Genomic DNA, 25,831 nt, shown 5'->3' with positions numbered 1-25,831 from the left:
CCAGTGCGAGAGAGGACGGACAGGGAGGTAGAAGCCAGGGGCAGGATGAAGGTGACTCAGCCCAGGGTGGGAGCAGGGAGCCAGGAGCGATGGCTTCAACCCTGGCTGTGCTGTAAAGGCAGAAGCAACCGGATTTCCTGAAGGACCACCGTGGGCTGGAGAGAGAGGGGAGACACTCCCCGCTCTCCCTCCGCCTGCAGCAGCGTGCCACGCGTGGTCCACACTTGTCTAAAGGGAGAGTGTCCCGAGTTGTGACAGGTTGGGTTTGGATTTAGCTGAGCTGGAAATTCAGAGCCACTTCTAACACGTTTTAAAGTAGGTTCCAAGTGTCATTTGTAAAAATATTTTCAGGGTTTTAGACAGATGAAAACGAACCTATTGCTTCCGCTGTGTAGGTTGTAGTGTGTGACGGAGAATCGCTCAGCATCTCCCTCGAGGGGAGCATCTGCCCACACGTCACTCTGGGGGCACTGGACAGCCACCTGCGGCTCTGCCCCAAATCCCACCTGTGTCCTGGGAGAAGGGCAGGAGCTGGCCCATCCCCCGAGGACTCTCAGTGCCCTTCGGTTACTGGGGAACACCTGACCATGCTGTGTCACCTTCCTTTATGAACCTCCAAGTGGGTACCCATGGTAATGACCTTGTGAGCAGGAAGCCAGGATGAGCCCACAACCCAATGCTTGGGCGCTCCCAGCTCGCTGTCTCAGTCCCTGTAAATACACGACTTTATATTTCTCTCTGAAAAATCTACTACTGCATTGTGCTGAAAAGGATTCAAAATGCTTTGGGGGAAAGGAGTAGGGTCTCTCTGGGGAAGAGAAATCTTTAAAACCCTCAAAAAAGAAAACCTACCTGCTGGAGCAACTCACAGGTAAATGGTACCAGACTGGATGGAGTCAGTATCTCCACACAGCTCCATAAATGTCAGTAGACTTAATGAATGGATACATATTAATTAAAAATCAATTTGCAGGGACTTCCCTGGCAGTCCAGTGGTTAAGACTTCGCCTTCCAATGCAAGGCGTGCGGGTTTGATTCCTGGTCGGGGAGCTAAGATCCCACGTGCCCCCCACGTGCCAAAAAAACCAAAACATAAAACAGAAGCTGTATTGTAACAAATTCAATAAAGACTTTAAAAATGGTCCACATCAAAAAATCTTAAAAAAAAAAATAGCAAGCACTTCCCAAATGGGAGCTGAAGATTTCTGTTGGGTGGAACGACGTGCCCCTTAGCTGGTTCGTTTCATCATGATCGTGTCTTGGTGAGTCTGCAGGGCCACAGGGAAGCTGCCTACACCTTCCCGAAGGAGGATAACATGTAAGAATGAGCTTCGCAGTGAAGGTAGCTATGGTTAGAAAGGTAGCTATGGTTAAATGACTAGTGATTTGGGAACATGATTGGACTGAGGGGCCAAGATAAGCCCTAAAGCTGATGGATTGTGATGTTCCTAGGAAAACAGGAGGGAGATACTTAGAACACAAGCCAGAAAGAGGAAGACCAAGAATTTTCCAGGACTAGAAATTATTCTTCCTGACTGCCTACAAATGCCCTTCTGAAAAAAAAGGAAAAGATAATTTTCCCACTATGTGCAGTTTGATCTGGAGCAAGCTTCTGGCTTCCCCCGTCACCTGTGTGGCACGCCCCTCCCCTGCAGGCAGTCCTGACAGCTGCCAGCCCCATGTCCAACACAAAAGAGAGACAGAACGCATGACAGCAGCTCTTTAAAAAGAGAATTGGCCACTTTGAAAAATCTTGTATGGTTCAGAGGAGAAAGACCTTGAACCTGGTGACAAGAGGATTAGCAATTTAACCATAGCTACCTTTCTGTATATACTCGTGGACGGGGACCTCTAACATGGACACAGCAGTTGTAGAAATTATCTCCTGCAGGCTCTTCCTGGAAACTCCCCGAAACGGCAGGAGCTCTGATCCCATGAAAACCGAAACGATCTATGTGGGTGAACCTCTAGCAGAAAACAAAATCACCAGAGCTGGGACCCACTACTGCTAACTCACTTCTCTTGGCCTCAGTTTCCCCATCTGCAGGAGAAGGGAAGGATGCCCTGCCTGCCTCTCGGAGTCCGGCTGTGATGAGCCCCACCAAAGGCTGGGGCCTCTCGGCGCCTTGGAAAGTGAGGGGTTTGGCCGGCAGGTCTAGTCCTGCACCCCTGGAGCCAAGGAAAACAGGAGTCGACTCAGGGCTGTGGAGACTCTGGATTTGCTACCACAGTCTCTGAAAAGGTAGGAAATTCAACTCAGGAAACTTCATCTCACACCACAAAGAAGGCTCTTGAGAAATGTGTCAAGTGAGTAAATGATGTCAGATATTCCATAGGTTCACGACTCAGAACAAACATACAACCTTCCCCCTGACCCCCATCAATCATCCTGAGGAGAGGCCAGAGGAAATCCAGCCACCCACCCCCGGGCCTTGACAGCATGGAAGCTTGTCACTGGGACAACCAGGAAAAGGCCCAGTGTCTGTCAGTGTCCTACCCCCCAGGGGAAGGGGTCTGGGGGGCCCGCAGTAACCTCACCAGACAAACGGGACTTGCCCTCAGCAGCCCCTCCATCCCACTCCACCGCACTAACGGGGGACTCATGGAGGTGGGAGGACTTGTTTTCATGCCTGGAAAACGGAAGCCAATGTTGGTTCATAGGCTGTACCCGTGGGTCACACGAGTGCAGGATGTTGATGGTGGGAAGGCCGTGTGTGTTCGGGAGGGTGTATGTGGGACCTCTCTGTGCTTTGCATTCAGTGTTGCCATGAACTGACAACTGCTCAAAAAAATAGTCTATTAAATTAAAGAAAAAAAAAAAAAAAAGGAACTACCTAGGGTCCACCTGCATAGGGACAGGGAAGGAAGAGCAGCTGATGCTCTGAAAGTGGTGCCTTTCGACAATTCTCTGGATACGCTATGCAGGCGTGAGGGTTGCTGAGCCTGGAATGAAAAGGTCTAAGAGGAAATGGGTGCCACTCAGATGATGGGGGAAGACGGCTGACAGATGCCGTCTCCACACACTCCTACCGTCCAGCCCCAGACAGAAGGGGAGGCAGGGGAAGGCCCGCGACTCAATCCACTGTGAACCCTGGCCAGGCAAGGGAGATCAGGGCGGGGAGAGGACCCTGGGGCCCGGGGTGGTGACTTGGGGACCCACCTGGGGGCGTGCCCGGGCCCGCTCTGCTCACAGAGCTCTGCAGCGCCACCAGTCGGCTCTTCATGTGACGGACACCCTCGGCGAAGCGTGTCTCCTGGCCCTTTAGCAGCTGCTGCAGCTGGCGGATGGCCGAGAGGAGCTGCTGTTTGTTGAGGCAGTTCTGGGGAGAGAAAAAAATCACCACCACCAGCAGTATGGGGGCTGGTTCAGTCCCATCCTCCTCCCGTGGGCTTCCAAAAGTCATCCGACCCTTGGGCCCAAATACCTGGATAGTCACTGAGCACAAGGTAAAAGTGGCCCCATCAGGCGTCCCGACGTCTGTCGGGTTAGGTCACCGAAGGGCGGCCTCAAGTGCACGTTAACGGAGGCCCAGTTCACCCCTCAGTGAAAACAAAAGTCCCGTTTTCAGAGCGCAGGGCAGAAGCGATGACTCTAAGTGATTGGGTGGTGGAACAGTTACCTGAACGCAATGTGCCTTGTATCAGCGGTCGTACCCCAAAGAACCCCCAGCGCCGCCCCCCGCAATTCTTCACTCTAAGTTAATGCTCTGAAATCTGGGCCTCAGGGAACCTTTTCTTTCTTTCTCCCTTGAATTTTTTTCTTTTCTCCCTTGGGTATTTTTAACAGCAGATGGATGATAAAACATAAAACAGGGATCCCCAATGGTTCTTTTTTTAATATAAATTTATTTATTTATTTATTATTTTATTTTTGGCTGCGTTGGGTCTTCGTTGCCGCACGGGCTTTCTCTAGTTGTGGCGAGTGGGGGCTACTCTTCGTTGCGGTGCGCAGGCTTCTCATTGCGGTGGCTTCTCTCGTTGCGGAGCACGGGCTCTAGGCACGTGGGCTTCAACAGTTGTGGCACGCAGGCTCAGTAGTTGTGGCTCACGGGCTCTAGAGCGCAGGCTCAGTAGTTGTAGCGCAGGGGCTGAGTTGCTCCCCGGCATGTGGGATCTTCCCGGACCAGGGCTCGAACCCGTGTCCCCTGCACTGGCAGGCGGATTCTTAACCATTGTGCCACCAGGGAAGCCCCCCAGTGGTACTTATACTTTCAAAAATCTAACAGGGCAAATAAGAAAAAACTCAATAAAGAAGCATTCACTAGAAGTCAACACCGAGTTCTGACAATTTTTGAAAACCTTAAAAAATAGAAAAAGGAGGTTTGTGTTTATTCTGATAAAGACTACTTAAAGCAATACCCAGCATCATGCGTAGTGATAAAAATCTGAAGGTTTCCGATCCTAATTGCCTTTAACAGCCAGGAAATGAACAGGAGGAAAAGAGAGGTGAATACAGTGGGCAGTTATAGGACCATGGCCGTGGCTCACATGGGCGTTGTGTGTTACCTCAGCATAGCCTGTTCCAACCTGACTCATATGACCTGCACGGAACAAAGGAGAGCAGAATGATGGCTTTCTCTAGGGATAGTCTTGTGGATCGCTTTTTATTTTATTTTTTATACTTATTTTTTTCTACAACGATTATTAGTTTTATAATTAGGAAAAAATGTCTAAAAGTCAGCAGGCGGCAGGCAGGCATGTGGCCTCTTCAGCGTGGGTGGCTTCCAGCTTCGCCAATGGAGCACTGCCACCGCGGTGGAAACAGAGCTGCAGCCTCTCTCCCAGGGAGGCTGCCAGGCCGCTGCACCTTGGAGATTTCACCAAACAGATGACTCACTGGCCTGGTTCAATGGATGCTTTTGACAAAGCTGAATCCCCAGTTGCCCCTGGAGCTCGTTAATCCATGGGGGCTCCTTGGCCTCCACCCTAAGCAGGGCCTGACTGCGCCTGGCCCCAAACGCCATTTCTGGGAAGTTCTGTTTGTTTTCTTTCTCCTTCCCTTGTTGTGGCCCTTCCCACACAGGTTCTGGGCACCTGGGCAGTGACCTCCTGCAGTCCCCTACCTGCCCAGCACTGCACAGCCATCCACCCAGTCCTGATTTCCCACACCCATCTCCCTTCCCTTTATTTATTTAATTCTTTTTTAAAGATTCCTTTTTTTTTCTTTTTTTTTTTTTGATGTGGACCATTTTTCGTCTTTATTGAATTTGTTACAATATCGCTTCTGTTGTATGTTTTGGTTTTTTGGCCACGAGGCATGTGGGATCTTACCTCCCTGACCAGGAATTGAATCCGCACCCCCTGCATTGGAAGGTGAAGTCTTAACCACTGGACCGCCAGGGAAATGCCCTCCCTTCCCTTTAAAAAAAAAAAAAAGAGCCGCTTTCAGAGATGGCTTCGTGGCTCATGTGTGATTCACATTTCTGAAGTTCCTCATAGTTTACAAACCTACTTCCTACTTCTAAGAGGAATACGGGCTCGCAGCAACCCTGCGTGAGGAAGGCCTGGGACTGTCTCCATTTCACAGTCAAGACACAGAGGCTGAGAGTCCGGTGACTTGCCCCAAACCACGTGGCTGATGAGCGGTAGAGCCAGGCTGCGGGCTTGCTGGCTGCCGCCCCAGCGCCCCTGCCGCGCAGTCCTTGCCCCAGTGGCTGCCTTATGCCCTAGCGCATTTCACAAATGCCCCCGTGCGGTGAATGGTCTTATTGATTAATCTGCACTAGCGGCTGATAACTCTGTGACCCAAGCAAAATATCCCACAGGAGTGGGTTTCTAACTCCCGTCCAGACCTCAGGTCGGGGAGCAAGGGCTGGAGACGGAAGTGGGGAGGGATGGAGGACACAATCTCACACACTGAGCCGGGCCAGCAGTTGCCTCCAGCGTGTGAGAGCTGGGAGAGGGCTGTTCCAGGGGACAGGGGACAAGAGATCAATGCCAAGGCCTCTGCCGGGAACCTGGGGTTGGGGACATGGGGCTCCAGTCAGCACAGAAAGAAGGGCAGCGGGAGTGGAGCGAATGGGCCCTCTGGGCAGTCAAGTGAGTCGAACCCCAGTGCTCCTGGGTCCAGGCAAACTGTCTTCTGCGTGCGGTGGCACTGCCCCCGAGCCCTCCTTAGCCCTGCACCGTGGATGGCAGGCACCAGTGGCTTCTCCTCAAGGTGCTCGTTACAGGTGAGATGTGCTCATCTCTCCAATTACAGTGGAAAAACCTTCCAGATCAAGCACACTAAGGCCACATCCAGGCGGGGAAGGAGGGGGAAGGGTGGTGGGCGGACTTGCTGAGGGAAAGTCAGGAAATCTCCATCCTTGCCTCTGACCTCACTGGAGTGATTCTAACAGGACAAGTGTTAGAAAATCCTTGTGAGCCCAGAAATAAACCCATGCATATACGGTCAATTAATTTATGACCAAGGAGCCAAGAATATACAATGGCAAAAGGACAGTCTCTTCAATAAATGGTGCTGGGAAAAACTGGACAGTAACAGGCAAAAGAATGAAACTAGACCTCTCTCTTAACATCATACAAAAATCCACTCAGATTAGATGGAAGACTTGAACATAAGACCTGAAACCATAAAACTCCTAGAAGAAAACATAGGCAGTAAGATCTCTGACTTCAGTCTTGGCAATGATTTTTTGGATTTGACACCAAGAGCAAAGGCAACAAAAGAGAAAATAAACAAGTGAAACTAAATCAAACTGAAAAGCTTCTATATAGCGAAGGAAACCATCAGCAAAATGAAAAGGCAACCTACAGAATGGGAGAAAATATTTGCAAGTCGTCTGCAAAATATCTGATAAGGGGTTAATATCTAAAAATATACAAAGAACTCGTACAACTCGATAACAAAAAATAAGAAACAAACAAACAAAAATTTGATTTAAAAATGGGCAGAGGGGCTTCCCTGGTGGCGCAGTGGTTGAGAGTCCGCCTGCTGATGCAGGGGACGCGGGTTCGTGCCCCGGTCCGGGAAGATCCCACATGCCGCGGAGCGGCTGGGCCCGTGAGCCACGGCCGCTGAGCTTGCGCGTCCGGAGCCTGCGCTCCGCAACGAGAGAGGCCACAACAGTGAGAGGCCCCATGAAAAGATGCTCAACATCACTAATCATCAGAGAAATGCAAATCAAAACAACAATAGGTATCATCTCACACCTGTTAGAATGGCTATTATAGAAAAGACAAGAAATAACAAGTGTTGGTGAAGATGTGGAGAAAAGGGAGCCCTCGTGCACTGTTGGTAGGAATGTAAATTGGTGCAGACACTATGGAAAACAGATTGGAGTTTACTCAAAAAATTAAAAACAGAACTACCATATGGTCTAGCAATTCCAAAGGAAACAAAATCATATCTCGAAAAGATATATGCACCCCCATGCCCATTGCAGCTAAGACATGGAAACCACCTAAACAACCACTGATGGATGAATGCAAAAAGAAAATGTAGGAAAAGCCATAAAAAAGAATTAAATCCTGCCATTCGTGACAACAGGATGGACCTTGAGGACATCATGCTAAGTGAAATAAGTCAGACAGAGAAAGATGAGTACTGTATGATCTCAGTTATATATGGAATCTGAAAAAAAAAACCAACACATAGATACAGAGAACAGATTGGTGGTTGCCAGAGGCAGGGGGTGGGGGGGTTAGAGAAGTGGGTGAAGGGGGTCAAAAGGTCAAAACTTTTGGTTAGGGGCTTCCCTGGTGGCGCAGTGGTTAAGAATCTGCCAATGCAGGGGACACGGGTTCGAGCCCTGGTCCGGGAAGATCCCACATGCCACGGAGCAACTAAGCCCTTGTGCCACAACTACTGAGCCTGTGCTCTAGAGCCAGCAAGCCACAACTACTGAGCCTGTGTGCCACAACTACTGAAGCCCACGCTCCTAGAGCCCGTGCTCCACAACAAAGAGAAGCCACCACAATGAGAAGCCCACGCACCGCAGTGAAGAGTAGCTCCCGCTCGCCACAACTACAGAAAGCCCATGCACAGCAATGAAGACCCAACATAGCCAAAAATAAATAAATAAAATAAATTTATTAAAAAAACAAAAAACTTTTGGTTATAGGATAAATAAGTCTGAGCATGTAATGTACAGCATGGCGACTATAGTTAACAACAATATATTGCATATGTAAGAGTTGCTAAGAGAGCAGATTTTTTTTTTTTTTTTTAGCATGGCGACTATAGTTAACAACAATATATTGCATATGTAAGAGTTGCTAAGAGAACAGATTTTTTTTTTTTTTTTTTGCGGTATGCGGGCCTCTCACTGTCGTGGCCTCTCCCGTTGCGGAGCACAGGCTCCGAACGCGCAGGCTCACGGGCCCAGCCGCTCCGCGGCATGTGGGATGTTCCCGGACCGGGGTACGAACCCAGGTCCCCTGCATCGGCAGGCAGACTCTCAACCACTGCGCCACCAGGGAAGCCCAAGAGAGTAGATTTTAAAAGTTCTCATCACGAGAAAAAAATTGCAACTGTGTGAGGTGATGGATGTTAACTAGACTTACTGTGGTGGTCATTTCACAGTATATACATAGAGCAAATCACTATGTTGTATACCTTGGACTAATACAAGGCTATTACACATTTATATTATGTTATACAATTATATCTCAATAAAACTCAGTGGGGGGAAGACATAAAGTTTGCAAGAAAAAAAAAAGGAAGATCCTTTTCTTCCTGGCAAGCCAGCATGGCAGGGGCAGAGCCAGGGTGCCAGGGCAGTGAAAAGAATGACTGCCTCTCGACATGAGGTTTGATGGGTCTGTGCAGCAGCTGCTACTGACAGGGCAGCCCCTTGATCCCAAAGTGCTGGAAATGGAGTCCACAGGAGCCACGCTCAGAATCCATCACCTGCAGTGGACCTCAGCATATGCCTCAGAGGCATAACTGAGTTTATCTGCAGAGATGGATGACGGGCTAGAAAGCTTCGCACAAAGTCAAATGCTCAAGAGGTCTTGCACCTTGGGGACATTAGGGGGCATCATGGGGACAAATCACGTCATAAGAGGGGGACTGAGAACCTGTTTCCCCTTTTCAAACTGAGAAAGCTTTATCGTTTTGCTTGATCATAAAAATAAAGCATGCTTCCTGCAAAACCATTCAAAACGCAGAAAAACACATCAGAACAAAGGACAAGTCCCATGACCAAAGACAACCACTGTTAATTTTTTGTGAGGTTTTAACTTTTGGATTAGATACACATGCACACACACACACACAAGCATCACCTTGCAGGTGCTGGACCAAGGGACGCAGGCCCTGCATTAGCTCTTTACTCTCCACTCTGGGTTGTGGCATCATTTCCATGTCAACGAGCAAAGCAAAAGTTGGACCCTGAACCTCAATTTCACTTCTGTTCCTCTGTGTTCTTTTCTGTCCAAGAAGGGGGTCTCCTTGGCCCCCTCCATTCGTCTGCCCACTTCCCCTCCCACACCCACCATCTGCTCTGGGCCAAGAGAAGCCACACGTGGGAATGGATCATTTCCTTCTTTATAAACATAGCTCGTCAACGAGGTCAGCCCAAGGGGGCTTTGAGGGGCTGCCAGGGTCTCAGAGGCTGGGGGACAGGAAACAGGCTGGACCCTTAGGTGTCACTCATCTGAATTTCAGCCTGGCCCTGCCACAGTGAAAGCTGGAGTCCCATCTCAGGGTCCCAGACCCCAACTGTAAAAAGCAACCGCCCACTTGGGCAGGAAGGTTCACAAAGGCTGTGACTGGGCAAAGGTCAAATCCATGCAGGGGGGTGCGGGGGGTGAGGTGGGGGGAAGGGCTGGGAAGAGGAAGGCTCCATACCAGGGGGAAGGAAGGCACATCTCAGAGGAAGCTGCCAAACCAGGGCCCGCACCTGCCAAGGTCTCTTCCAGGACTCTTTTTTTAAATTAATTAATTAATTTATTTTTGGCTGCATTGGGTCTTCGTTGCTGTGCACGGGCTTTCTCTAGTTGCGGCGAGCAGGGGCTACTCTTCCTTGCGGTGCGCGGGCTTCTCATTGTGGTGGCTTCTCTTGTTGTGGAGCACGGGCTCTAGGCGTGTGGGCTTCAGTAGTTGTGGCACACGGGCTTCAGCAGTTGTGGCACGTGGGCTCAGTAGTTGTGGCTCGTGGGCTCTAGAGCACAGGCTCAGTAATTGTGGCGCACAGGCTTAGTTGCTCCACGGCACTTGGGATCCTCCCAGACCAGGGCTCGAACCTGTGTCCCCTGCATTCGCAGGCAGATCCTTAACCACTGTGCCCCCATGGAAGTCCCTTCCAGGACTCTCATTTTTAATATTTTTCTCGAAGAAGAGACCCTCAAATGGTCTAAGTTTGCATCCTTTCAATACCTGGCTCCAAGCCTGACTTATGCCATTGACAATAAATAATGAAAATTCGTTTCCATTTCTTAGAGTTAATAACGTATTTGTAATGGAATCAAGAAAAGACATGCAGTGAAACTCTTCCATCCTTGAGTAGGAAAAAGATCAAGATTTACCGCTCCTGGTATCAAACTCTGCCTCAGAGGGCTGGTTGCTTCCCTGAACTCAACACCAAGGGCAGTGTTTGCAGAGAAGAGCAGAAGCAGAGACTGCAACAGCAGTCACCCCAGCCAGCTCTTCCTGAGCTGGGATGAGGTCAGGCTCCTGGGAGCAAGGAGGTCACAGAACTACCCTCCATCCACCCCACCGCACCTCCAGGGAAAGTCTTGTCTATCTTCTCTCCAACCCACCCTCTCACGTGGATCTAATGGAGACGCCTCAGGGCTGACAACGCCCCTCTTCCTGGGAGGCTGAGCAGCTCCCGAGACCCCACCTGCTGGCCCAGGGGTGGACACAGACAAAGATGATGTGTGTCCCCCAGCTCACCCCATGCCTGTGCCAGAACTCGGGAGGCGGACCTTCCCACCCCATCCAGGCTTCCTTGCCATCTGGGCTCAGTTTACAAGTGAAGCCCAGCTCTCAAAGCCCTGAAGGGCCCAGGCATGGGGGGGCGGGCACCAGGATGGGGGGGGTCATTGAGGCTCCATTCTCATGTGACCTGGCTCGACGGTCATCCTGACAGCGACAGTCTTGGCACAGTGGCTATTTCTGAGAGCCACCTCAAGGATAATAGAGCCCCAGATCCCTCCAGGCAGCCACGGATGACCCCTTGGACCTCGGAAGGGCCATCTCACGCCGGTTTCTTCTAAGCCACAGCTATGTGTCATGTCAGCATGTTGTTAATGGGAACACAGATGTTCTGATGCCTTTAGATCTACGAAAGGACGGAGCACACTTGCCAAGTGCGTGCCTGCTAGCCAAGGCTCGAGGCCCTCTGCATCTGACTCATGTAAAATTTGCACATGATTTTTTTTCTCCGAAAGTTTTTTTGTTTTTTTAATTTTAGGCCAAATCAGAAGCGGGTTATAACTCCTCAACTTCTCTCATTCCAGTGACCTTGACCCAGCACCCACACAGAAGAGTAAAGGAAGGACACTTCTGGGGGAAGTGAGGGAATTTTGCTTGGGGAGGTGCCCAAGGCCCTTGTCTTAGGGTTCTCCAGAGAAACAGAACCAAGAAGAACCAACTGTATCTGTACACACCCTGTAGAGAGAGAGAGAGAAGGAGAGAGATTTATTTTAAGGAATTGGCTCATGCAAAGTGTGGGCTGGAGACCCAGGGAAGAGTTGGTATTGTAGCTCCAAAGGCCATCTGGAGGCATAAAGCCCTCCTTCTCTGGGGACCTCAGTCTTTGGGATGAAGCCCACCCACATTATGGACGGCAACCTGCTTTACTCAAAGTCTACCATTTAATGCTAATCAAGTCTAAAAAAATACCTTCACAGAGACTTCCCTGACAATCCAGCGGTTAAGACTCCATGCTTCCACTGCAGGGGGCACAGGTTCGATCCCTGGTCAGGGAACTAAGATCCTGCATGCCGCACCGTGTGGCCGAAAAAAAAAAAAAAAAACCTTCACAGCAACATCGAGACTGGTGTTTCACTAAATATCTGGTCTAGCCAAGTGGACAAATAAAATTAGCTATCACAACCTTCCAGCAGAGTCTCCCTTTGTGTACTCAGGGCATTTTGGGTTCTTAAGATGCCGGCTGCCCAAAATTCTAGTATTTTCGCCCCAACTCAATTCTTGTCTACTTTTTGAAATGGCCACGGGAGCAATGACAACAGTGGAAGCCAAGAGGCAGCACTGCCACCACACTGCACACAAGCGAACTCGTTAGATGCTCACGACAGCCCCGGGATACGGGCATCATTATTACACCCACTTTACAGGCAAGGAAGCCAAGTAGTCACTTGGCCATGGTGACACATCCAGGATTGAAATCCCAGCAGGCCTCCTCCAGACCCTGATGTGAAACTTCAGAGAGGGGTCCACGGAGACCCCGCCAGGAGCCCTCCTCTGTCCATCTCCCGACTCCTCTCCTTTTCTAGCACCCCCTTGACAGGCAGCTCTGGTCACCTCTCTCCTGGCCCCTTCGCATGCCTGAGGGCAGAGAACAAGTTATAGACAACTTGGAATCCTCATCACTGAGGACAGGACCTGAGTGCACACGAGATGCTCATTTGAGCGAACCAACAGAACAGATGAATGAGGAGCGAAGGAAGATGTAAGTGTGAGCCCAGGGCAGTCTTCCTCATCTCACTCCCCAAATCCACCATATCCTTTCACCTGCTTGCTGCCCAGCCAAGCTTCCAGTGGCCACATTCACCTGCAGACTTGGTTGTTCCTTTAACTGCATCACTTGACCTCCGGCAAATATCTCCCCTAGTGCCCAGCCCAGTGGGGAGCTCCGTTCACACACACACACATTCACACACACACATACACAATACACATATACACACACATACCACATACACGTATACACACACACACACACACACACACACACACACACACACACACACACACAAAACACACATACACACACACACCCCATACACGTATACACACACACACACACACACACACAAAACACACATACACACACACACCCCATACACGTATACACACACACACACACACACACACAAAACACACATACACACACACACCCCATACACGTATACACACACACACACACACACACACAAAACACACATACACACACACACCCCATACACGTATACACACACACACACACACACACACAAAACACACATACACACACACACCCCATACACGTATACACACACACACACACACACACACATAAACCCAGCCTCAATCCCCTGTGGAGCCCCCTGGTACTGGGCCTTCCCCTCACCTCTCTCCATAACTTGAGGACCTCCTGGCTGCAGAAATGGGGCATGTTTTGCTTACTTCCTTTTGGGACTTGACCCAATATGAGTAGAGGAGAGAGGAAGTTGAGAAAATAAAGAGGAAAAGAAGAGAAAAAAGAAACTTAGTATATTGCATCCCCTCAGTTACTCATTTTTTGTTTGATTTTTCTTTCTTATATTACATTTTTTACTCTGGTATAATTGACATACAACATTCTGTTAGTTTCACATGTACAACAGAATGATTCCATAATTCATTCATTCATTCATTATTCCACAAATATTCACTAAGCATCCTACTTCGTGCCAGGCACTGACATAAGAAACGGAGCCATAATTATCTCAGTTAGTCCTCCTGGCAGCCCCCCTAGGCAGTCATGGTTATCCCCATTTCACAGCTAGAGAAACTGAGGCTCAGGGCATCTGGTTGGTCAATGGCAAGGCTACCTTACCAGTCACATTGTGCCCAGTCCACCCACTGGGAAAGTACATTCTTCTTCTCTCTTCAGCCCGAGGGAACCAGGACGAGGGGATCAGAGGCCCCAGTTTGCTAGCCGACCCTCTCAGTCCCCCCACTGTCCCCCCCAACACACGCACGGACCCTTCAGGGAACGTCAGCCCACGTGTGTGCACATTCACACATGATCCAAGATTTCTGCGACTTGTGAAAGTGGACATCTGGATCTGACCGGGTCTCCTGGGGCTGACGCCAAGGAGGCGGAGGGCGCTGGGGGGCCCGGTCCTGGCGGGCAGCGTGGGCAGAATGAAGGGGACTGATGAGGTGAGTGCGGTAGGCATGGCCATGTGTGAGAGGTGGAGCCTTGGAGTCCTTACTCTTAAAGTAACTCACCTGGATGGTTGTGAAGGCTGAATGACACACGTGGTGCACTTTCAGATCTTCCTACCTTCTCTAGCGAAAAATCCCAAGCGTTCCTCCGTGAACAGGCAACGGTGCGACAGAAACTATCCTGTCCTGCACCTGCACCTGCGTCCCACCTGCTCTCCCTGCATCCTCCCGGGCCCTCCTGCAATCTAAGCTTCCCAAAAGACAGAGGTCAGAACCCCAACACAGGACTCACTGGGCTAAAATCAGGGTAAGGTTCTCAGGTTTCTGGGATAAGAACATAGATATCTTTGGGCGGAGGGCATTATTCTGCTTACAGAGCCGTATGTGATCAAGCCCTGCCACCTCCAACTGTGTCCAGATCAGGCACTTTCTGTGTCCCAATATTCAGATCTCCTCTGTGTTTCTCCACACACCTCAGCAAGCTTACTTCTACCTCAGGACCTTTGCACTGGCTATTTCCTCTGCCCAGATTCTGCCCCTGGTCCTTGAAAGCCAGGCTCCTGTCTTTCCATTTTCACTTAGAAGCCCCCTTCTCAAAGAGCCCTTACCTGCCTACTGAGTAAAGAGCAGCCTCCTGGCCACCCTCCAACACAACACCCCATTTCCACGGTCTGCCTCCAGATACTTTCAGGTTTGTCTTGTTTTTCTCTGCCTGCTTGGTGAGCCACGTGACAACAGGGTCTGTGTCCACCTCATCGTTCTCTACCCTAACACGTCCTGAGCCCTTATCTTGGACCTGTTCTTTGAATGCCACTCATTTCCTCCTTCCTACAACCCCGTGAGACAGGCACCTCAGAGGACGAGACTGACTCACAGAGGCAGGAACTTGCCTCAGGTCACTCGGCCGGGAAGCATGGGAGCCAGAACACAGACCAGGCACTCAGGGTCTTCTCCACTTGCTACACTGCCTCGGGCCCTGCTGCCTTGCCGGACCCAGAAAATCACCTGGCAGGAAAGGCTCTCAGGACATAGTTGTAGATTGAGCACATTACCTTACTAGTTAGATTCCTTCTGGGGAGGTAAAATCTTTAATTATGCAATCAGAGAAGGCGCTGGGAGGTGACACTGACAAGTTTGTATGTTTTTCACACCACAGTGTAAATGACTGATGGTGTCTGATGCTTCTCTGTAAGAAGTTTTTCTTTTTGTCTTTTTTTGCCTACAGACACCCCTGGCGCTTCCCCTTTCTTCAAATCAGCCAAGACTCATCTGATTCTCTGGGTTCCCTGGGCCGTGCACCCAGTTACCGATCACACTCTGCCCCCAACCCCTCCTGCAGAGACAGGAAACCCAGCCTAGGGGAGCAGAGGGAAGGGCATCTCCTGAGCTGGCAGCGTGCCACTTCTGTTGAGGGTCTAGAGGTAACCTAATCCCCGGCATAAAGAGAAATGTCTGAGTCAGGAGCCAACCGGATGACAACGGTGAGGTCAGGGGGCAGCCTAGGGTCTCCTGAGTCCCTGGAGTTGCCATCCCACCCCCACACCTCCAGTCTTTGATGTGAATGATGTCACGTCTCAGTCTTACCTGGAAACGCAGCCCCAAGATGAGCTCCCTGGGCTTTTGCTTCCCATTTAAGCTGCTTCCGTCTGGAGAGTCTGGCGCCCAGACTGCCAGAGGGACACATGCTCTCCTGCATACAGGGACAATCAACGGTTACTTCCTCGAGACAGAGATTTACTTACTGAAATGGGTAGGTTTGGGTCCTGTCAAATTGTAGGTGCCTATTGTTTTCTTAAATGAATACGTCTGTGACATCCTTATTTTAGGTTCCAGGCAACTCCAGAGAAGCAGGGAGGACTCAGGTGGAGGGTTTGAGAGCACACAGAAAGTTCCACCCACGCAGGGAGTCTGCCCCGTTGTCCCCAGGGCCCCAGGGCTGCACAAGCCTTGGGAAAGTTGGTAGAAGCATGGCAGCCCACCATTGCCCCTAGAGATCAGGGGCACCGTCAGGCCTCTGTCGACAGTCAGGGGATGGACACTCCTCCTGGGGCAGCTGGCTGGGAGGCAGGTGGAGGTGGGTGCATGGAGGGAGGGCCGGTGCCCAGATGGTGGGGTGAGCAGCTCCACAGCCATCTGGCTTGGTCTGCCTGGAATCAAGTCCAGTGTCAAACAGAATCCTCCAGGGGGAGCAGGCCTGGGAGGGCATCAGTTCCTGCCTGAAAGACTCCAGGCCAACTCGAGAACCCAGGGCACTGCCTCCTTCCCCAGCTGTTCACATCCAGTCCACACCCTCAGCACTCGCTGCCCAACGCCCCCGGGGGCCAGAAACTGCCCCACGGAGCAAAGGGGTCTCCACTCTTCTCTGTAATCAGGGCCGCCCTTGACAGGACTTGGAAAGAGTCCCCCTCCTTAAGTTGCCAGGGGAAGGTGGAGGCTGCTAGAGAAAGTGGAATATGCCAGGACAGCCTCCCGGTCACCCATCCTCACCCTGACCCCACCCATTCATCTGAACACTGTCTCTGGGGGCCGTAAAGCCCTGGATCACTACTGATGAAGGTTTGCAGAATGGCAATCTCTTCCTCCCCACACCCACGCCATCTGCAAGGAGGCTCTGCCAGTCTTCCCATCCAGAGGGAGGTCTGTTTTCCCATCTCCGGATATGGGCGGGTCTTGTGACTTGCTTTGGCCAACAGAATGCACTGGAAGCGATATACCAGTTCCAAGGCTGGCTCTGGATTAACCACATTGTCTAGTTTCTGTATGTGATGTTTTGACATCTGGGGCCACGCTGACTTGGCACAGACTGCCCCTCTGTGGCAGGGCCAGCAAATTCCTAGAGACAGCAAACAACACAACACCCTCCCCGCCCATGCCCAGCACACCTTTGGTAGCAAACCAACTGAACCAGAGCCCATCCGCCGGCTTATCTGGCTCCGAAGCTTGTGAGACACTAACACCCGCCCAGTCCCCGCCAACAAACCTGGGGTTCGGCATCAGACAACTAGGGGCAGCCCTATACCACCATTCTGCTACAATTATTCCAACTAGTCAATCTTAACCCGGTTAGTCCCCTTAACCTGTCTCACCCATTTCTTCCCTCAGAACCCCCAGTAAAGGCTTTCCAGAAGTTTCCCTCCCTCTCTTTCTGCCTGCTGTTCTCTCTGTAGCCCAACTTGGTATGACATTCTCCCTCCTCGATAGTGGGAGTAACACACTGCCTTTTCCGGCAGTGTCTCCTGATCTGTTGGCCTCACCACACTTGGAGGAAGCCAAAATCCCAGCTTCATTTTAGAACAGCGTCTCAAGAAGTCTTGGGCATTCTGCTAGTCCTGGCCCTTGACTACTTTCTACCAGGTGAAAAACCCAGGCTAGCCTGCTGGAGGATGAGAGGCTGCATGGAGCAGAGCCTCCCTGGACCAACCAGCCGCAGCTAACCTGGCAGCCGTCCACAGGTGAGGAGGAACCCAGACCCGAAAAGCAGAGCCTGGAGCCATTGAGCAGAACAGTCCAGCTGAGCCCAGCTCAGACTGCCACCCTGATCAGCCAACTCCAGATCTAGAGCAGCCCTTTCAAAACCAAATGCACGGTCCTTGTCTGTTTTGTTCCCGGCCTGGGCCATGGCAGTCACCAAATATTTGTTTTATGAAATGCCCCATTTTCAAAATGGATGACTCCCATGTCCCCGTAGCTTCCGCTCACCCCGATGTATTCTTATAATACAGGCGCTGGTGTATAAAACCCTGCTGCAGGGTAGCAAATACTCCTGGTGCTGCAAGCACAGCAGATACCTTTAATCCAGCATGGTATCCTTTTGTGCTGAGTTCTGAAGTAAACAGCAATCCATCTCAACCTGGAGTCCAGCCAATCCACCGAAACTGGCAGTAGAATTGACATTGATAAGCTGACCATCCTACTCCGGGAAGGAACATACTTGGGTTTTCATATTTCCACCTTTCTTCATCTCATTTGTTCTAAGACCAGGGAATAGGTCTCAAACACTCCCTACCTCCTTCCCTCCCGACTCATTCAATGGGGGACACTGGATGGGGGCATTTCCCCCCCTCTACCTCCTTCCTCTGGCTTTGTTCCCAATATGAGGATTCAGCTGCCACTTCCTCAGGCACGTCAGGCTCCCCATCTACAGCGTGGGGATAATGGTGCTACCGTTGGCTGCTTTAAAGTTTCAGGGTAGAAAAACGGTGACATCTACAATAGGAAAGTGATCTGGGAAGGGCTAAGGATCGCAGATTAAAACATCATTTTCCTGAGAACGTGTTCAAAAAAACAAGGGAATAAGCCAAGAAAGAGGAAGACATATGATCTAGAAAACATAAACTCCAGCGCAGGCCAAAGTCCCTGGGTAGCCACAGGGCCATGAGCCCAGAGAAGGTCAGCACGACTGGGATCCAGGGGGAAAGCAGCCCGACAGAATATGGACTAGGAAAGAGATTATTGGAAACAACTGTGCTTATGTAGAGGAACCCGGGCAAAAGAGAAAAATCTTGAGGAAAACCAAAAAGTTACACAAGAAAGGAAATTAATCATAGTAGACTATTTGGCTCTGCAGCGAACAATGGAACAAAGTACTCATCTGTCGTTACAGGAGATCAATTGTTTAGAAATGGGGAGTAATTTCCAGGGCATTTAAAAACAGTTGCCTCAAGAGACAGTGAGGACTGTGGAACAATTTCTTGAAAGCCACAAGCTACCAAAAGTCACCCAAAGGAAAAAGGCTACCCTAAGTAGTTCTGTATCTGTCAGAGAAATTGAATTCATAGTTAAAAACCTTCCAGAAAAGAAATCTCCAAGCCCACATGGTTTCATTGGTCAATTCTACCAAACGTTATAAGAGAAACTGACACCACATCTACACAGTTTCATCCAGAAAACAGAAGAGAAGGGGAGAGCCCACAACTCATTTTAGGAAGCCAGCATTACCCTGGGAACAAAACCAGGTAAAGACAGTAGAAGAAATCCATAGATGAGGGACAGCAAACTGTGTCTGTAGAAAGAGGGCCAGAGAGTCAAATTTTTCATCTTTGCAGCACACAGGGTCTCTGTTGCAACTGCTCACCTCCACAATTGCGAAAGGCAGGTATGGATGACATGTAAGTAATCAGTGTGGACAGATTTGACCAGCAGTGTACTGGATGTTGCTCATGGACCATAGTTTGCTGACCCCTGCTATACACCAATATCCCTCATGAACAAGATACAGGAATTCTCACAAAACATTAGCAAGTAGAATCCAGAAATATAGAAGATGTATACGATGCCATAATCAATTAGCGTTTATCGGGGAATGCAAGGCTGGTTTCAAAATTAGAAAATCAATCACACAGCACTTATTGTACTTCAAGTTTAAACAATTAAAAATAAATTAAAAACTTCAGTCAAAGTCATGCACTTTAATAACAGACTGAAGAAAAACCACAGGATCATATCAATGGAAGTAGAAAAAGCATGGGATAAAATTCAACATCCATTCGTAATGAATACTCCACCACACTATGGCTAGAAGAGAACCTTAACCTGACAAATGGCATCTGCAAAAACCCACAACCTAGCATCCCACTTAATATTAAAAAAACTGAATGCATTCTTCCCAAGTTCTAGAACAAGGCAAGAATTTCCACTCTCTTACTCAACACAGGACTGGAAGTTTTAATAAGTGTAATAAGGCTAAATAAATAAATAAATGGCGCATGGATTAGAAAGGAAGAAATAAAATTGCCCCTATTCATAGATAACATGATTGGTTATGTAAAAAAATCTGAGGGAATCTACAAAAACCAAAAAATGCCCTATAACTAATAAGTGAGTTCCACAAAGTCACAGGACACCATGTCAACACAGAAAAGCCCACTGAATTTCCATATACAAGGAATATAGCATTGGAAATGAAAAAATTTAAAACCTAATACCACTTAAAATAGCTCCAAAAATGAAATACTTAGATATAAATCTAACAAAACATGTTTATGTTGGTAACTAAAAAATGCTGATGAGGGAAATCAAGGAAGATCTAAATAAATGGAAAGACATATTGTTTTCACAGACTGGAAGACTCAATATTGTTAAGATGCCAATTCACCCTTAATTGATCAGTAGGTTTAATGCAGTTCCAATCAAACTTCCAGTGGAATTTTGTGGATAGAGACAAACCGATTCTAAAATTTTAATGGAAATACAAGCTATAATAACCGAAACAATTTTGAAAAAGAATAATAAAGTTTTAAAATCTATCCAATTTTAAGTCTTATATAAAATTACAGTAACGGGACTTGCCTGGTGGTGCAGTGGTTAAGAATCCGCCTGCCAATGCAGGGTACATGGGTTTGATCCCTGGTCTGGGAAGATCCCACATGCCTCTGGAGCAACTAAGCCCGTGCGCCACAACTGCTGAATCTGCACTCTAGAGCCCGCAAACCACAACTACTGAGCCCGCGCACCACAACTACTGAAGCCCGTGCGCCTAGAGCTTGTGCTCTGCAACGAGAGGCCACCGCAATGAGAAGCCCGTGCATGGCAACAAAGAGTAGACGCCTGCTCGCCACAACTAGAGAAAGCCCGTGTGCAACGAAGACCCAATGCAGCCAAATAACTAACTAAATAAATAAATTACAGTAATCAAGATAGTGTGTTACTGGCAGAAATAAACCCATACGATGCACTGATTTTTGACAAAGTTGCTAAGACAATTCAATGGCAATTCAACAGTCTTTTCAACAAATGCTGTTGGAACAACTGGATATCTACAGGCAAAGTGTTTATCTCAACACAAACCTCCCACTTTACACAAAAATTAACTCAAAATAAATTACGGATCAAAATGTAAAAATGCAAAACTACAAAAATTTTAGAAGAAAACATACAAGAAAATTTTCATGATCTGGGGTCAAAGAGTTCTTAGACTTGACACCAAAACCACGATCTATAAAAATAAAAAATCGATCAATTGGACTTCATCAAAATTTAAAATCTTTGGGCTTCCCTGGTGGCGCAGTGCTTGAGAGTCCGCCTGCCGATGCAGGAGACGCGGGTTCGTGCCCCGTTTCGGGAAGATCCCACATGCCGCGGAGCGGCTGGGCCCGTGAGCCATGGCCGCTGAGCCTGCGCGTCCGGAGCCTGTGCTCCGCAAATGGGAGAGGCCACAACAGTGAGAGGCCCGCATAACGCAAGGAAAAAAAAAAAAAAAAAAAAATTTAAAATCTTTGCTCTGGGAAAGACACTGTTTAGACAAGCTGCAGTGAATGATATCATGCCATTTGCAGCCACATGGACGGACCTGGAGATTGTCATACGGAGTGAAGTAAGTCAGAGAAAGACAAACATCATATGACATCACTTATGTGAAATCTAAAAAAAAAATGATACAAATGAACTTATTGACAAAACAGAAATAGACTCACAGGCTTAGAAAACAAATTTATGGTTACCAAAGGGGAAAGGTGGGGTAGGGAGAGGAATAAATTACAAGTTTGGGATTAACATATACACACTATATATATAATAGATAATCAACAAGGACCCACGGTAGAGCCCAGGGAACTCTACTCAATACTCTGTTAAAACCTATATGGGAAAAGAATCTGAAAAAGAATAGATGTAGGAATATGTATAACTAACTCACTTTGCTGTACACCTGAAACGACCACAACATTGTAAATCAACTATACTCCAATATAAAATTAAAAATTTTTTTTAAAAGACAAGCTGCAGATAGGGAGAAAATATTGGCGACTCACACATCTGATAAAGGATTTTGATTTAGAATGTATAAAGAATACTGAAAACTTAACAATAAGAAAACAAACCACCCATTTGGAAAATGGGCACAGGGCCTGAACAGACACTTCACCCAGTAAACTAGTCAAATGGCAGATAAGCACATGAAAAGATGTCAGTATTATCAGTTATTAGAGAAATGGAAATTAAAACCACAATGAGATACCATTCCATACCTATTAGAGTGACTTAGAAACAAACAGACAAACCCGATAGTATTAAGTGCTGGTGAGGATGCAGGGCAACTGGGTCTTTTACGTATTGCTGGTGGGAATGCTAAATAATACAACTGATATGGAATACAGTTTGGCTGCTTCTGACAAAGTTAAAGATACACTTACCATATAACCCAGCAATCCCACTCCTAGATATTTACCCAAGAGAAATGAGTGTTTTTACATTCACACAAAAGCTGTATGGGAATGTTTACGGCAGCTCTAGTCATAATCACCAAACACTGGAACTGATACCATTCACCACTGAAACTGGTGTCATTCAGTTCAATAGCTGAATTCATAAAAAAAAAAAGGTGTGATACGTCCACACAATGGAATACTACCCAGCAATAGGAAGGAACTGTGCATCCCCAGAACGACATGGAAGAATCTTAAATGCTTTATGCTAACTTAAAGAAGTCAGAGTCAAAAGTCTATGTACTTTTTGCTTCCATTTATATGACACTGTGAAGATGAAAAAACTGTAATGATGAAGAACGGATCAGTGTTGCCAGGCGCTGGGGTGGCCAGAGGGTGTGACTACCTAGGGCATGATGATGTCATTTTGGGGTGGTGGAACTGTTCTGTCTCCTGACTGTGGTGGTGAGTACCACATATAGAACATAGTTCTACGGTTAAAATCATGGAAATGTACACCAAAAACATTTCTTTCCCATTACACTGTAGAAAGCAATGTATCAACTGGGAGTAGACAACCAAAAGAATGAATCTCTAATGGTGGAATTTGGAGCCCTGTGACATGTGATCACAAGGAGAGGTTTTGGAGAAGGGGAAACGTTCTGAAATACCATAGCCCCCTCTCCCCACAGGCAACGAGGAGGCCGAGAGCCATGGTGGGGGTAGAGGGTGAGGCGTGGGGTGTGTTAAATGTTTTCCCTTTCTTGTCTCCCCAGCAAGGCTGTTTCTCTTCCTGGGGGAAGGCCACAGAGTGGCCAGTAGTGTTGGGAAAGGGCCCCCCCTTACGGGATCCCCACATTGATCAACCTCCCCTCCTTCCCCAGGACCACTGGCTCTCCAACAGCAGGTCACAGAAATCTTGCAAAGTGACCCAGGACAGATGTGCTGAAAAGTCAGACAAGGATTAGGGGTGAGATTCCCCCGACTACATAGGACTTTGGGTGAAGGACAGTTTCACTAGAATTTTTAAACTATCTTCTATGGAGAATCCCTTCTGCTCCCTTTCCCCTTCACAAAGCCCAGTGAGGCAGGTGCTCTCGCAGGTAAAGAAACCAAGGTTTAGAGGAGAAGGAATTTGAGAAAGCCTGGACACGGCAGGGCAGGGATGGGACCCAGATCTCCCCCAGGAACAGAGCCTGAGAGAGCTTACTTCCCTGCTTGAACAGCAGCTGCAAACATCTGAGAACTGCCAAGGTGTCACCACTTTTCCAGGTAACCTTCAGAGATCGGATAATGGCAGTGCAGAGACCCTCAGCTTCCTCTGGCACTTCCTATCCACCCTGCCCCCTCTCCTGGCCTGGGTGGGGGAGCCGGCTTAGGGATGCACCTACCTGTGCTTCTGGCTTTGAGCTCTGGGCCTCAGGTTCTGTTACGTAATCTGCAACGTGGGTGGGACACCCCACTGTTCTGTTGGGTGGGTTGATTGTGGCCCTAGACCAGGCTTCTGCTGCCTGGTGGCTGAGTGACTTCCTGCAGTGGCAACTCACCGCATTCTGCACGCACACGGGCCGTGTTTGGTCTGAACTGAGATCTCCCTGCCTGGAACCCCTTCCTGTGCCCCAAGGGCTTCTAGGTGGCCACGGATGTGCCTGTCATGTATTCAGTCCATGGGTGAGAGTCTGTGGGGAAGGGAAAAGGCTTGGAGACCAAAGAGAGAGATTAAATTTACTCCAGTCCTTCCTAGCCATGTGAACTTGAGTAAGTCAGAATCTCCCTGGGTCTCAGCTCCCTCATCTGCAAAACGGGGATGACAATAGTTCCCGACTCACAGCGCTGCTCTGAGAATAAACAGCCTGGAAGATGCTTAGCAAAGAATACAGCACTCATCACTCAGTGAGCTTTCTTTCCGTCTGCCGTTACTATTATTGTTATGGACGGTATTCTTGGGGTAGCTGCCCCACAGCCCACGGGACACGCCGTCACAGAGGGAGGGGTCTCCAGTTTCCAGAGCCAGTCTGGTGATAACTGGCTCTGAACTGAGCAATTCCAGTCTCACCTTTGGAGTGAGACTCCAGTTTTTTGGAGGGCATTCTTATCTGCATTCTTATCTTAATTTTAACCATGAGTTTTTACTGCTTAATGTAAAAGTGAATCTGGTCAAGCACATAAATCCAGTGGGACTCCAACAGACACAAACGTCAGGGAGAGAAAAATTAAACGGCAAGCTGCCTGCAAGCGTGGGAGAGAAATGCAGTCCCAAATCTAAGGTCCCCTAGGCTCAGGTGAGGCTGCTTCAGAAACCTCCCACCTGTCTCTGCCTGGGAAACGCGGCGAACTGCTAAGAAAGTTCTGAGCCTTTAAAAGTTGGTGGTGGGGCTTCCCTGGTGGCGCAGTGGTTAAGAATCCGCCTGCCAACGCAGGGGACACGGGTTCGAGCCCTGGTCCGGGACGATCCCGCATGCCGCGGGAGCAACTAAGCCCGTGAGCCACAACTACTGAGCCCACCGCCGCATCTACTGAAGCCCGTGCGTCTAGAGTCCATGCTCCGCAACAAGAGAAGCCACCGCAATGAGAAGCCTGCGCACCGCAACGAAGAGTAGCCCCCGCTCTCCACAACTAGAGAAAGCCCCTGCGCAGCAACGAAGACCCAACGCAGCCAAAAATAAATTAAATAAATAAATTTAAAAGTTGGTGGTGGTAAGAATGATATTTCAGTTAGAAATTTAAATGTTGGAAGTTGGAGGGGAGGGGACAACCTCTACCCTAATTGGGCGAGCAGGGAGCTCTTCTGGAGACCTGAGGAAGACCAATGTCTCATAAATCCCAGGGCAATCTTTCTGCAACGCACGGTTCTCACGCGGAGCCCTCTCTCTCCCTCCCCCCAGCGGACCGAGGCTTTCGCACAAACTGCTCGGCTAGACCAGCCCGGGTTCTCCCAGACGCCCGGCCCGCGATGCATCCGATGACAGATGGGGGGGAATCTCACGCTTCCCTCTTAAAACTGAACCCCAGCTCCAGCCTCGCTCCAAGCCCCCAGCCGGAGCATTCCGGTGGAATGTGGCGAGCCCAGGTCCTCCGGCCTTGGCGTGGCCTCCCCTGCAAGCGGGACAGGGGAGGGGCGGGAGGGACACTGACCTGGGAAGCCCGCGATTCGGGGCAGGCGAGGAAAAGCAGCAGGAGGAAGAGCGCGCGGGGACAGTTGGGCACCATCTTGCCAATCGGAACCTTTCTGCGTGGGAAGGGGAAATAACTTTGCCTTCCCTGCCGAGGTTGTCCCAAGCCGAAGCCGCAGCCGCCCCTGCGGGGAGCGGGGCTCCGCGCGGCCACGAGCGGCTCGGGCAGGGAGGGAGGCGGGAGCCCCGGAGCGCAGCCGGGCCCGCCGCGCTCGGGAGGCGCAGTCCCGGGTCCAGGTGCGCCGCGCGCAGACCTGCAGCCGCAGCGGCCAGGAGCGTCCGCAGCCGCCCGCACGAGACAATCGCGGCGAGGCGGGGAGGCGCCAGCCCCTTGGCCAAGGCCGAGGAGGAGGGGCTGCCCGGCCAGGAATGCGCCTGGGAGCGCGCCCAACCCGCGCGGCTCCCCGAGGAGGCCGGGCGCGACGCCGAGGACGAGCGCGGGCATCCTCAGCGCCCTCGCGGAGGAGGCG

At 49.6% G+C, this 25,831-nt stretch overlaps 1 protein-coding gene across 1 annotated transcript in view; it reads right to left on the bottom strand.

Annotated features, from left to right (window-relative positions):
- FBLN7 (fibulin 7) overlaps positions 1-25,398 on the bottom strand; it is a 47,981-nt gene extending 22,583 nt beyond the window's left edge. Inside the window, 2 exon segments of the mRNA XM_007470221.1 lie at positions 3,161-3,320; positions 25,324-25,398. Of these exon segments, the coding sequence (XP_007470283.1) occupies positions 3,161-3,320; positions 25,324-25,398 (235 nt within the window).
- Between the last annotated feature and the right edge of the window lie 433 nt (positions 25,399-25,831).

This window comes from Lipotes vexillifer, unplaced genomic scaffold (genome assembly GCF_000442215.2).
Source record: "Lipotes vexillifer unplaced genomic scaffold, Lipotes_vexillifer_v1.1 scaffold1139, whole genome shotgun sequence".
Classification (NCBI taxonomy): Eukaryota; Metazoa; Chordata; class Mammalia; order Artiodactyla; family Lipotidae; genus Lipotes; species Lipotes vexillifer.
This window is presented reverse-complemented; position numbering and strand designations above follow the sequence as displayed.